General features: G+C 48.3%; 1 protein-coding gene across 1 annotated transcript; it reads left to right on the top strand.

Annotated features, from left to right (window-relative positions):
* Nucleotides 1-195: 195 nt before the first annotated feature.
* L228DRAFT_285769 (dynein heavy chain) lies at nucleotides 196-13,831 on the top strand. The gene is made up of 3 exons (XM_018336375.1): nucleotides 196-591; nucleotides 651-12,955; nucleotides 13,017-13,831. The coding sequence occupies exons 1-3, from the start codon at nucleotides 303-305 to the stop codon at nucleotides 13,485-13,487; spliced, it is 13,065 nt and encodes a 4,354-aa protein (XP_018184895.1). The 5' UTR covers nucleotides 196-302; the 3' UTR covers nucleotides 13,488-13,831.
* Nucleotides 13,832-14,363: the final 532 nt, after the last annotated feature.

Here is a 14,363-nt window from a genome sequence, read left to right as displayed (position 1 = left end):
CTGGGCATAATTATCATATCTTATCAATGTGAATCTAATCGATCAATTAATTCATGCTAATTCGTCAACATACGGAGTACGCGACCTTCCCGAGACACGCTTTCACTTCTGGCTCCCCCCAAGTAGCATTTAGGGATATTTATCAACAAACCCCAGCATTAACTCCAGACACTCTCTTTGATCGTCTTTTTGACCGTCAACTTTCGCGATCGCTCCTCCAATCGCTTTCGACCATTATTGACAGGTCTTTCGTTATCCGTCATGAACTAATTTTCTCTTGTGTTTGAAGTGTAACGTTAGCAATGATGGAGGACCCGTTGCTTTCTCCAGGGGCTGTCGGGACAGCACCTGTCAGCCCCTACGTGACATTTGACTCCACGCAGGTGGTTGAATATCTTACACAGCAACTCATCCTCACTCTCGGCGCCTCAAGGGACGATTTAGAGTCGTCAGGAAGTCTTTTGTCGACTGAGAGGCACCCCGATACCATTCAGCGATGTCAGCGTTTTGCTTCAGAAGCTCAAAGGGTCATCTACATACAGAAAGATGTCTCCTCAATCGAAAACGAAGGGACCTTGGCTGAGTCTACGGGTGAGTTTCTGACTGCTACCAAAATTTCCCCGTAAGGGTTGAGCTTATTTGAGCCATAGGTCCAGCCAAATACGTGTACATACTCTCTACGGAACCATCCTTTCGCTCCACTACCTTCGCAACCCTCGCCTTGATGAAGAGTGCGCAGCCGCTAGATCCGACGATATCAGTTTCTTCTCAACTCCAGATCATGAACCTTCCCGGGCCGGCCTCATTCAGCGAGACTTCTGCTGGACAGACTTCATCCTCCTTGCCGTTCGAAATAATGCACTCGATTGTGCATTTGGGATTAGTCCCGTACTTCGACGCATCGACAAGAGGAAAAGAAACGACGGCTGTGGCAAGGCAAAGAACTGATGCCGACGTGAAAACGGGCATCCCCGGCACAAAGAAGAAGATGACGGAGTTTGAGCTTGCTCTTTTGCAGCTGCAGCAGAACACCGAGATCCCAGAATTGTCCTTGTCTTTGCACCCTATCATTCAGGCCGCGCTGGAGGAAGCTCAGGCTCGCAACGTCAAAGTCTCTGTGGATTTCGTTCCTTCGGCCTTACTGAGTGATAGCACCTTTTTGAACAGCTTACAGTCTACGGTGAATGGATGGATCAAATCAATACAGTCAATCACGAGGCTCTCGCGGGATGCAGAAAGTGGGACGGCAACCCAGGAAAGGGACTTTTGGCTCTCAATGGAGACGGCACTAGAGGGCATTGAGCATCAACTTCGCAGCGAAGGCGTTCAATTGACTCTAGAAATCCTCCGTCTGGCCAAGCGATTTCAGGCCACAGTTAGTTTCAGTGCGGACACCGGGCTGAAAGAAGCAACCGAAACTGTCCAGCGATACAATCAATTAATGCGAGATTTTCCACTCGAAGAGCTTCCCTCAGCCACATCCCTAGAGAAGGTTCAGGATGCGCTCAATCAGATCTTTGGTCATTTGAACAAGAAACTACGCGTCTCGCCGTACCCGGTCAAGCGAGCTTTACTTCTAGTTGAAGCCATCTCTGGTGACCTTGATACCAAATTGCGCGAGCTCCTGCAAGGCCGGCCATTGATGCACATGGAGTTTGACGATTTCCGGGCTCTCATGGATGTCGCCGACGCTATGTGGCGTGCTTGGGACGAGAACGTCAAAGAATTTACCAATGTTGCTCGTGAAGTTACTCGGAGGAGAAATGATAGGTTCATTCCCATTAAAATCTCACCCCGCCATCAGAAGCTGCAGGACAGACTGAGTTACGTTATCACCTTTCGGTCCAATCATGAACAGCTTCAGCGAACGATCAAAAAGGTTTTGGGATCGGGCCAGTCTGAAATCGATGTCTTGAGCGGAAAGGCTGCAGATGGACCCGTCATTGTCGAGGAAATTGGCCATGTGGATGCCATCAATGAAGTCAAGGAAGCTTACGCTGCGCTCTGGGATGTTGATGTGCTCGACACTACTGAAGAAGGGACCAAAATTTGGGCCCAGGCCGAGATCACTTATAATGAACGGACATCGCGCGTGGAGAACTCCATTATTGCCCGTCTACGGGATCGTCTGGCCACAACCAAGAACGCAAATGAAATGTTTCGAGTATTTTCAAAGTTCAACGCGCTTTTTGTGAGACCCAAAATTCGTGGAGCCATTGCAGAATATCAATCGGCACTCATTGCCGAAGTCAAAAAGGACATCAACTCCTTGCATGAGCGCTTTAAACAGCAATACGGCCATTCTGAAGCCCATATCATGGCCCAACTAAGGGATTTGCCACCTGTTGCAGGCGCCATTATCTGGGCTCAGCAGATTGAGAGACAACTGGACGCGTACATGAAGAAGGTTGAAGATGTGCTTGGTAAAGACTGGGCCTTGCATGCAGAGGGACAGAAACTGCAAAACGACAGCGACATGTTCCGGAAGAAATTGGACACTCGACCTGTTTTTGAAGCCTGGCTTCACGATGTTAACAGGCGAAACATTTCCATAACAGGCCGCCTCTTTACCGTTTCGAAAAATCGATCTGCGGGCAATGCTCTTGAACTGGCGGTGAACTTCGATCCTCAGGTCATTACACTTTTTAAAGAGGTCCGAAATCTTCTCTGGCGCAACTTCACCGTGCCACACGCTATCAATAATAGCGCAAGAGAAGCAAAACGCGTCTATCCTTTTGCACAGAGCTTGATAGAGACTGTACGCACTTTCAACCAAACGAGCCGTGCCATTGGAGAGATGTCCGATGTTTCCATGCTTCTATTTGGTTATCAAAATGAGGTTCATAATCTAATCTCCAAGGGTCTGCCCTTAAAATGGGAATCATTTGTTCATTCTTACGAAATGCACATCCGCAAGCCTTCCTACCTCCAAGGCGGCGCGCAGAGCTCCGGCAGAAGAGAAAGTAGACATGTCCAGTTCGTCCGAGAATTTGCAACTGCGGTCTCTGTTCTCCAGAGCAAGACCAGCATGCTGTCTTCAATCAATGAGTCTGTTCAGAAGGCGCTCGCTGATTTGCGCGTTTGTCCATACGAAGCCGAATCTTTCAAAAAGCATTTATTCCTCATCCAGTCTGCTGCTGATCAACTCAATCTTGAGAGTTATGTCAATTTGGGTCCTTGGGTCTCGGCTTTGAATGACAAGATCGAGGCTGTTTTATTTGACAGGCTAGAAGAAGCGATTAGTTTTTGGGTTGATTCTTTTAACGGCGCAAATATGGACGAGCTCAATGGAGACGGCTTTGGAAAGGCCACGAACTTTACCGACCCTGATGCAGACGGACGACAACTTCCCAGGATTAGTCACCTTTATCATGAGATCTCCATGCGTAACCAGGTTATCTTTCTCGACCCCCCTCTTGAGTTCGCTCGGGCAAGCTGGCTATCCCAATTGCACGAATGGCTTGCAGTCGTGTGCGACATGCATAAGATTCAATCCTCAAGATATGACATGAGCGTGGATTTGGATAGCTCCGCCACTGCCGACACCCGCTTCACAGCTCTTCCAAGGTACTGCGCTTCGAGCTTATCTCGCGTGTACAGCATTGTGGAAGGCAAGTTTCAGCAGGTGGGTGATTATGTGGACAAGTGGTTTCAATTCCAGTCACTGTGGGACCTACAGTCCGAACAAGTCTATGATATCCTTGGTGAAGATCTCTCGAAATGGCTGCAGCTTCTCTTGGAGATCAGAAAGACTAGGGCGACCTTTGACACCACTGAAGTCAGCCGATCCTTTGGCACCATCACGATTGATTATGGGCAAGTGCAAACCAAGGTCAACGCCAAATATGATCAATGGCAACACGAGATTCTGGTCAGATTTGCTGGACGCTTGGGCAACCGCATGCGAGATAGCTACAACGAGATCGAACAAGCCCGCCGGGATCTTGAGGGTCATTCGCTCGAAGCTTCGTCTACTGCACAAGCTGTCTCGTTTATCACAATGGTTCAGCAATGCAAGCGGAAAGTTAGCATATGGGGGCCCGAAATTGAACTTTTTCATCAGGCTCAGACGACGCTGATACGCCAGCGATACCAATTCCCCAGTAGTTGGCTATCGGTAGACCAGATTGAACAGGAATGGGGTGCTTTGAATGAGATCCTCGAGCGGAAAAGCAAAGTTGTCGAAGATCAAATGGATGCACTGCGAGCTAAGATTACAGCGGAAGCTAAAGTTGTCAACGAAAAGATATCTGAGACCATCTTGCAGTGGAATGAGGAAAAGCCTGTTTCTGGAAGTATTCCACCTGAGGTAGCGTCTAGCACGCTTAATTCCTTCGAAAGCCGTTTAAGCCAGCTACGCTCCGAATCGGACATGGTTGCGAAAGCAAAGGAAGCCCTTGATCTTCCAGAAGGTCCCGAAACTGCTGTTAATCCGGCGCTTGAAGAGGTCCAGGATTTCAAGTCCGTGTGGGCAGCTTTATCGACAATCTGGAAGAGCTTGAATGAGCTTCGAGAGACACTTTGGAGCAGCATTCAGCCGCGCAAACTTCGGCAGTCGCTTGATGGCCTCACAAAAATGACTAAAGATATGCCAAGTCGCATGCGTCAGTATGCTGCGTTCGAGCATGTTCAGGGAATTCTTCGCCAACATGCCAAATCGAACTCTCTGATTGCCGACATGAAGTCCGAGGCAGTTCGAGAGAGACACTGGGTGAAAATATTCAAAGCGCTCAAGCCTGGCAAGAGATTCTCTCTGATTTCTTTGACCTTGGGAGATGTTTGGGATTTGCAACTTGCCTCAACCGAGCCGATAATACGTGATATCATCGTCCAAGCTCAGGGCGAGATGGCGCTCGAAGAATTCCTGAAGCAGGTAAAGGAAACTTGGCAAAATTATTCTCTCGATCTGGTTCATTACCAGAATAAATGTCGTCTTATCCGAGGCTGGGATGATCTCTTCGCCAAGTGTAGCGAGAACCTGAACTCCCTGCAAGCTATGCGACACTCTCCCTATTACAAAGAATTCGAAGACGATGCGTCCGCATGGGAAGATCGGCTCAATCGGGTGCACGTCCTCTTTGATGTCTGGATTGATGTGCAACGACAATGGGTCTACTTGGAAGGTGTCTTTACCGGAAATGCTGACATTAAACATTTGCTGCCTACCGAATCATCTCGCTTTCAAAATATCAACACGGAGTTTTTCACCGTCATGAAAAAGGTTTACAAGTCTCCCTTTGTTCTTGATGTCTTGAATATTTCAGGAATTCAGAAGTCACTGGAGCGCCTTGCAGACTTGCTTACCAAAATCCAAAAAGCACTTGGTGAATATCTGGAGCGAGAAAGAATGTCGTTCCCGCGATTCTACTTCGTTGGAGATGAAGATTTGCTCGAGATTATTGGCAACAGTAATGATACACTGCGCATCTCCAAGCATTTCAGAAAGATGTTCGCCGGTCTGGCCGGTCTTGTAATGGACGAGGAATCTATCATTTCTGGATTCGTATCAAAAGAAGGCGAGGAAGTCAAGCTGAAAAGCGAAATTTCGCTGATTAAGACGCCTAGAATCAATGAGTGGCTTGGCGCGCTGGAAACTAACATGAAACTCACGCTGGCAGAGCTACTAGCGGAAGCGGTAGACCAATTCGGCGCACTCTTTAGGGGAGACGAGATTGATGATGATGCTTTCCGCGAATATGTTTCAGTATTTCCAGCCCAAATTGGCGTGCTTGCAACTCAAGCTGTCTGGACGAATTCTGTCCAAGAAGCATTGGAGAACGGGGGAAGTCAGCTCTCTGGATTGCATGACCAGGTGGCTAAGCTCTTAAGATTGCTGGCCAACACTGTCTTGGGCGAACTGGACACTATTACACGGAAAAAATGCGAACATCTCATCACCGAATGTGTTCATCAACGAGATGTTATTGCCAAGCTTCTCAAATTATCGGCTACCTCTCCTACACATTATATGTGGTTGTTGCAAATGCGATATGTCTATAAACCTGAAGGTGACTTTACGCAACGACTCCAGATCAAGATGGCGAATGCAAGTCTTAGCTATGGGTTCGAGTACCTCGGCGTCACCGAACGTCTTGTCCGTACACCTTTGACAGACCGCTGCTTCCTCACTCTTACCCAAGGCCTTTGCCAACGACTCGGAGGCTCCCCTTACGGCCCAGCAGGTACAGGAAAGACAGAATCGGTCAAGGCATTGGGAACACAGCTCGGAAGATTTACACTTGTGTTCTGCTGCGACGATACATTTGATTTTCAAGCTATGGGCAGAATTTTTCTCGGTATCTGTCAGGTTGGTGCTTGGGGATGTTTTGATGAATTCAACCGGCTTGAGGAGCGAATCTTGTCAGCAGTTTCGCAACAGATCCAAAATATTCAGCTCGGCCTGAAAATAATTGCGGACGATGAGACGGCTCAAATTGAGTTAATTGGAAGACAGCTCGCGGTGAACTCAAACACTGGAATCTTTATTACCATGAATCCCGGCTATGCTGGTAGATCCAACTTGCCTGATAATCTCAAGAAGCTTTTCCGCAGTGTTGCCATGTCGCGACCTGATAAAGAACTGATCGCCGAAGTCATGCTCTATTCCCAGGGATTCAATCAAGCAAAGTCCTTAGCGAAGCAGACCGTACCATTCTTTGATCATTGTTCCAAGCGGCTGTCCAAGCAGGCGCATTATGACTTTGGTCTTCGAGCGCTCAAAAGCGTGCTCATGAGCTCCGGATCCTTAAAACGGGAAAGAATATCCAAAGGAGGAGAATCAGCTGAGCTAGAGGAAGTAGTTGAGCCTCAGATCATGGTCCAAAGCTTACGGGAGACTATTGCACCCAAATTAATTCGAGAAGACGTGGAGATTATGCAAGAAATTGAGAAGGACACGTTCCCTGGCGTGTCCTATGTCCCTGCGGCACTCGAGGATTTGCGTACAGCAATTCTGGAGCTCGCAGAGGCCAATCATCTTGTAGCCAACGACTTGTGGATGACCAAAATCTTGCAGCTTTTTCAAATTCAAAACATCCACCATGGCGTCATGATGGTCGGTGCCTCTGGTTCTGGAAAGTCTGCCGCATGGAAGGTTTTGCTACAGGCTTTGCAGAAAATTGAGGGTGTGGAGGGTGCGTGCCACATCATCGATTCCAAAGTCATGTCCAAGGAAGCATTATACGGGAGCCTCGACGGAACGACTCGAGAGTGGACCGATGGACTGTTCACGAGCATTCTCAGGAGGATAGTTGACAATCTCCGAGGCGAAGATACGAAGAGGCACTGGATTGTCTTTGATGGTGACGTCGACCCGGAGTGGGTTGAGAACTTGAACAGTGTGCTCGACGACAACAAGCTTCTCACGTTGCCAAATGGAGAGCGGCTGGCGCTGCCTCCCAATGTACGGATCATGTTTGAAGTGGAATCACTGAAATATGCAACCTTGGCCACGGTTAGTCGATGTGGAATGGTCTGGTTCAGTGATGATACTGTCACGTCCGACATGATGATTGCCAATTACCTAGACACCCTCAGAGCTGTTCCTTTCGAAGACCTCGATGACGAAACCGTGACAACTGGTCAGGCTATTGACAAGGCCTTGGCGGTGCAAAAACAGTGTGCAGATCTACTTCAGCACTATCTCACTGCAGACGGGTTTATTCAGCAGTGTCTTCAAAAGGCTCGTTCGTACAACCATATCATGGAATTTACGGAGATACGAGTACTTGGCACTCTTTTCTCCCTCCTGAACAAAAGCTGCCGAGCAATGATCGAATACAATATCCAGCACGAATTTCCTCTGGACCCCGAACAAATCGAGTCATATCTTTCGAAGAAACTTTTGCTTTCGTTGGTGTGGTCTTTCACGGGTGACTGCCCACTTGCGGATAGGCAGGCGTTTGGAGAATTCGTGGGACATTCAAGCCCCTCAGGATCGCCTCTCCTTGACGATCGATCCTCTCTCATCGACTTCGACGTGACACTGCCAAAGGCAAGTTGGACCGCATGGCAAGATCAGGTGCCGCATGTAGAGGTCAATACCCACTCCATCACTCAGACCGATGTGGTCATCCCAACTTTAGACACAATTCGGCACGAAGAGGTACTCTATTCATGGCTAGCAGAACACAAGCCATTGCTACTGTGTGGTCCTCCCGGGTCCGGAAAGACAATGACGCTCTTCAGCGCCCTCAGGAAGTTGCCTAACATGGAAGTTGTGGGACTCAACTTCTCAAGCGCAACGACCCCGGAGCTCATCATTAAGACCTTTGAACAATACTGCGAATATCGCAAGTCTCTCAATGGTGTTATACTGTCTCCCACTCAAATCGGGCGATGGCTCGTTATTTTCTGCGACGAAATCAACCTGCCAGCTCCGGATAAATATGGAACCCAGCGCGTCATCTCTTTCCTGCGACAGCTTGTCGAACAAAATGGGTATTGGAGAACTTCAGACAAGACGTGGGTCACGCTGGATCGCATCCAATTCGTCGGTGCATGCAATCCCCCTACTGATGCTGGCCGTACTCCTCTTGGTGCTCGATATCTGAGGCACGCTCCTCTAATCATGGTTGATTATCCCGGAGAGCAATCACTGCTCCAAATTTACGGGACTTTCAACAGTGCCGTTCTCAAAGTCATCCCAACACTTCGTGGGTATGCAGACGCCCTCACGAGATCCATGGTTGAGTTTTATCTAGAATCACAGAAGCGATTCACTCCCAAAATCCAGCCACACTATGTATACTCGCCTCGTGAACTTACAAGATGGGTCCGAGGCGTCTATGAGGCAATTCGCCCATTGGAGACACTTACCGTGGAGGGACTGGTCAGGATTTGGGCACATGAGGCATTGCGCCTCTTTCAAGACAGGCTTGTTGCGGAAGATGAACGCCAGTGGACAGAAGATAGCGTACGAGAGATATGCCTGAAACACTTCCCCACAATAGATGAGGATAAGGCGCTGGGTGGCCCAATACTATTTTCGAACTGGTTGTCCAAGAATTACGTACCGGTAGATCGAGAGGAACTTCGAAGCTTTGTCAAGGCTCGACTCAAAACGTTCTGCGAGGAAGAGGTTGATGTTCCGCTTATCCTATTCAACGAAGTTCTCGATCATGTGCTGCGGATTGATCGGGTTTTCCGTCAACCTCAGGGTCATCTCATCCTCATTGGAGTTAGCGGGAGCGGAAAAACGACACTTTCACGCTTTGTTGCTTGGATGAATGGCCTAAAAGTTTTCCAAATCAAAGTTCATGGCAAGTATTCAGCTGAAGATTTTGATGACGATTTGCGAGACGTCCTTCGGCGCTGCGGCTGCAAAGGAGAAAAGATATGTTTCATCATGGATGAATCAAATGTCCTAGACTCGGGCTTCCTCGAGCGGATGAATACGCTTCTTGCTAATGCCGAAATTCCCGGACTGTTCGAGGGTGACGAGTTTGCCACGTTAATGACAGCCTGTAAGGAGGGAGCCCAACGCCAGGGACTGCTTTTAGATTCACAAGAGGAGCTGTACAAATGGTTCACCCAGCAGATTGTCAAGAATCTTCACGTCGTTTTTACGATGAACCCGCCTGAGGAAGGTCTATCATCTAAGGCAGCTACCAGTCCTGCTCTCTTCAACAGATGTGTCCTCAACTGGTTTGGTGATTGGTCTGATCAAGCACTTTTCCAGGTGGGCTCAGAATTAACACAGTCCATTGACCTGGATAAGCCAAATTTTACCGCTCCGGACAGCATCCCTGTAGCCTACCGTGGCTTGCAGTTGCCTGCTTCTCACCGCGAGACTATTGTAAATTCAATGGTCTATATCCATTACTCGCTACAGAAATTCAACGCCCGTCTTCTGAAGCAACACCATAAGAAGACTTTTCTCACACCAAGACATTTCCTTGATTTCGTTGCGCAATATGTCAATCTCTACAATGAAAAGCGGGAGGACCTTGAGGAACAACAACGCCATCTCAATGTCGGTCTTGATAAGCTTAGGGATACTGTAGAGAAGGTCAGAGACTTGCGGACGAGCTTAGCTGAGAAGAAGAGCCAGCTTGAGAGAAAGGATGCTGAGGCCAACGAGAAGCTGCAACGGATGGTTGCTGATCAGCGGGAGGCCGAACAGCGCAAGGCGACTTCTCTTGAGATACAGAGCGCTTTGGAAAAGCAGGAGAAAGAAGTCGCCTCGCGGCGGGAAGTTGTGCTCAGAGATCTCGCAAATGCGGAACCCGCGGTCTTGGAGGCGCAAAAAAGTGTGAGCAATATCAAGAAGCAGCACTTGACCGAAGTGAGGTCCATGGCTAATCCGCCCGCCGGTGTTAAACTTGCTTTGGAATCCGTTTGCACCCTTCTTGGTCACAAGGTTGACAGCTGGAAGACTATTCAAGGAATTATCAGGAGAGACGATTTCATTGCCACCATTGTCAATTATGATAATGAGAGGCAAATGACTCGAAGCCATAGAATCAAGATGCGCAACGAGTTCTTGTCAAAAGAAGACTTTACTTACGAAAAGGTGAACAGAGCTAGCAAAGCTTGTGGTCCGTTGGTGCAGTGGGTGGAAGCCCAAGTGAACTATTCCGAAATATTGGATCGCGTGGGTCCTCTCAGGGAAGAAGTCGGGCTTTTGGAAGAACAGGCATTGCAGACAAAGGCTGAAGCGCAAGCTATTGAGAACACAATCAGCAGTCTGGAGACGAGCATTGCCATGTACAAGAACGAGTATGCAGCTTTGATTAGTGAGACACAGGCCATTAAATCTGAAATGTCTCGGGTGCAATTCAAGGTTGACCGGAGCGTTCGCCTGCTTGACAGCCTTTCATCAGAACGAGCTCGATGGGAGGAGGGCAGCAAGTCGTTCGAGACGCAGATTGGAACGCTCATTGGCGATGTACTGATGGCAGCTGCCTTTTTGGCATACAGCGGTCTGTACGACCAGCAGTTCCGAAAGGCAATGATGGAGGATTGGCTGCACCAGCTCTATCTCTCAGGTATTGAGCACAAGCCGCACAACCCAGTCACGGAATATCTTTCTACCGCAGACGAGAGACTTCATTGGCAAGACAACTCACTCCCGGTTGACGACCTTTGCACCGAGAACGCCATTATGCTTGAACGATTCAACCGCTATCCGTTGATTATTGATCCCTCTGGAAGAGCTACTGATTTCTTGCAAAAGAATACTGGTGGCAAAGCTCGCCTTACTGTCACCAGCTTCCTTGATGATTCTTTCACGAAACAGCTAGAAAGTTCTCTTCGATTTGGCAATCCAATCCTGATACAAGATGCAGAATACCTAGATCCTGTTTTGAATCATGTATTGAACAAGGAGTACCAAAAGACTGGAGGAAGAGTTCTTATCCAACTCGGGAAGCAGGAGATTGACTTTTCACCGTCCTTCAAGCTCTATCTTTCTACACGTGACCCCTCTGCAACATTTGCACCGGACATTTGCAGTCGGACGACCTTTGTCAATTTCACAGTCACGCAAAGCAGTCTACAAACTCAGTCCCTCAACGATGTTCTCAAATCCGAGCGTCCTGATGTCGACGAACGACGATCGAACCTCATCAAACTGCAGGGAGAGTTCAAGGTCCACCTTCGCCAGCTCGAAAAGAAGTTGCTCCAGGCGCTTAATGAATCTCGCGGAAACATTCTTGATGATGACAATGTCATTGAGACACTCGAAACCCTGAAGAAGGAGGCCGCGGAAATTTCCAACAAGATGGCCGATACAGAAGGGGTCATGACTGAGGTGGAAAACATTACTTTGCAGTATAATATCGTTGCCCGATCTTGCAGCGCCATCTTTGCTATCTTGGAACAGCTGCATCACCTCAATCACTTCTATCAATTTTCGTTGCAGTATTTCATCGACATCTTCAATACTGTCCTTCGTCACAATGAACGTTTGGCGGGCGAAAGCAATCATAATTCTCGCATTGATATCATTCTGCGAGACTTGTTTGTGACCACATTCCAGCGAACGTCGTTGTCATTGCTGCAGAAAGATCGAATTACGTTTGCGATGCTTTTGGCTCAAGCGTCTCCGTTCAAGATGGAGAAGGGATTAATCGATACCATCCTCGATCCCGGCCTGGAGGGCATTGATGTCTCAACCGAGAGTCATCGAAAGGAAGAGGCTATGTCAACTGCTTTGCGCAATAGGCTGCTCAAGGACCACCTTTCAATTGTAACTGCTGAGAGTTGGGAGAAATTCTTTACAGAAGAGCTAGCGGAAAAGTTTGTGCCACCTGCCTGGTCTAGCGACACGTCATTGCTAGATCAGTGTCTCCGATCTCTGTTTTTGATCAAAGTCTTCCGGCTTGACCGGTTTGTGCCTGCAGCGGAGCGGTTCGTCATTGCAGTATTTGGTGATAATCTGCTTAATGGAGGAGCTGGAGACCTTGAGGAAGTGCTTGGACAGGTCTCCGCTACCACACCGATTGCGTTAAGCTCCAGTCCCGGATTTGATGCAAGCTACCGAGTAGACGGCCTTGTGGAACGGAGCGACGCGACTTGCACCAATATTGCCATGGGATCCAGTGAAGGACTTACGAGTGCAGACAAGGCCATCAGCAATGCTGCTGTGACTGGATCCTGGGTCTTGATAAAGAACGTGCACCTTGCGCCGACGTGGCTGCAGAGCCTTGAGAAGCGATTAGATGCACTCAAGCCCCATCAAGACTTTAGGCTCTTCTTGTCCATGGAAATCAGTCCAAAGATTCCTGTCAATCTCTTGCGTGCCTCGAGGATCCTCATGTACGAGCAGCCAGCCGGTATCAAGGCCAACATGAAGGATTCTTTGTCGTCGGTATCTCTTCGCGCAGCCAAGCGGCCAGTCGAGCGAGCTCGTATCTATCTTCTCTTGTCATTTTTGCACGCCGTTGTGCAAGAGCGACTGCGCTACGCCCCTACGCTCGGATGGAAGAGCTTCTGGGAGTTCAATGACAGCGATGTAAGTTTACCCAGTAGCCCTGTAGCCTGTTCGTTGAGATTATCGAGTTAACATGTTGCAGTACGAATGCTCGGCTTTTATCATTGACCGATGGGTGGAGTCCGTCGCACTTGAGCGATCAAACGTGGCCCCTCAGAAATTCCCTTGGGAGATGATTCAAACGCTTGTTGGCGAAACATATGGTGGCAAGATTGACGACGAGGAAGACTTTGGGCGTCTCACCGAGCTAGTGAAGGCCATCTTGACGCCGGCTGCATTCGAACACGAGCACAAGCTTGTTCCTGACTCACCCGACTCGACGGGCGAAGAGTCTGAAGAAGGGGATGGACTGAGCGTTCCTGAAGGCACCGATATGAAGGACTTTTTGGGATGGGTGCAGCGTCTGCCCGAGCGTGAGCCACCGACATATTTGGGTCTGCCAGCCAATGCAGAGAAGCTGTTGCTCGTTGGCCACGGCAAGAATATGATTGGCAATCTCAAGGAAATCACCGATATGCTCGACGAGGGAGAGCAGTTGATGGTGGAGTCATAAGAGGAAATATTCAAATAAGTGTGTTTACAACATTAGAACATTACCGTCTTTGCTTTTTTTTATGCATTGCCTTGATTCTTTAGTTTTATATGTTTATTTTGCGAAGTATTAGCATACATGGCGAGGATGATTGCTCATTGCATTGCGGATTGATTGTTCGTTTGGTTGATATGACACTTGATTGAGCATGGCCGCAGATATTTTTCAGCATGATAGGCATTGTTGGTGACAGTCGATAGATATTTGAAGAGCTTAGAGCAGCATTGCCATGTAGATTTGTTTCGATGGGCGACTTTTAGTATTAAACTCTTATGAGCATTTTCAGCCACGGAATAATAGCGTACAACTATTTCTATTCCTCTTGCGATATTTCTCGATTTTCACTATATCGTGACATGACCTAGAATTAGACAGAAGTGTAAAGCAGTTATGAGCATTGCTTGCAAAGGGAGACTCGGGATTCAGGTAAAGAGCTACAATGAGGGTGTAACTATCACCGGAAATACCCCACATTAGCGGCCCCTCGGGTTAACGGAGACAACGGGAACAGTTGAGAAATCCCCTCGTCTTCGTCCTACCACCAAAGAGAGACCCCACACGACATCGGAACAACTACTCCCATGGAAATATCATAAATATTCCACGCCACACCTTTTTTTACTCTGGATCAGCTCGCCTTCACCTACAACGGGTATTCGCCCTGAGAATCTTGTCAATCATTTACAAAGCCGAAGTCTTCTTTGCCCCCTGCGCAGCTATCCCTTCACCTTATTCCATCTTATTGCCCGGAAGAATTATGTTTATGACGGTAAGTGAGAGAGAAAGATCTGCATTAATACTCCGACCCTGGGTTTCCCTGCGTCTAGACTCCCCAAG

Source organism: Xylona heveae (genome assembly GCF_001619985.1).
Source record: "Xylona heveae TC161 unplaced genomic scaffold L228scaffold_13, whole genome shotgun sequence".
NCBI classification, from domain to species: domain Eukaryota; kingdom Fungi; phylum Ascomycota; class Xylonomycetes; order Xylonales; family Xylonaceae; genus Xylona; species Xylona heveae.
The sequence above is the reverse complement of the archived record's forward strand: the minus strand, read 5'-3'. Positions and strand labels throughout refer to the sequence as shown.

Bases quoted from the DNA above. Each gene is read 5' to 3' on its own strand.
- L228DRAFT_285769 (XM_018336375.1), top strand. From the start codon at position 303: ATGATGGAGGACCCGTTGCTTTCTCCAGGGGCTGTCGGGACAGCACCT. The intron at 592-650 runs GTGAGTTTCTGA...TTTGAGCCATAG, and splicing joins GACCTTGGCTGAGTCTACGG to GTCCAGCCAAATACGTGTAC. The intron at 12,956-13,016 runs GTAAGTTTACCC...AACATGTTGCAG, and splicing joins GGGAGTTCAATGACAGCGAT to TACGAATGCTCGGCTTTTAT.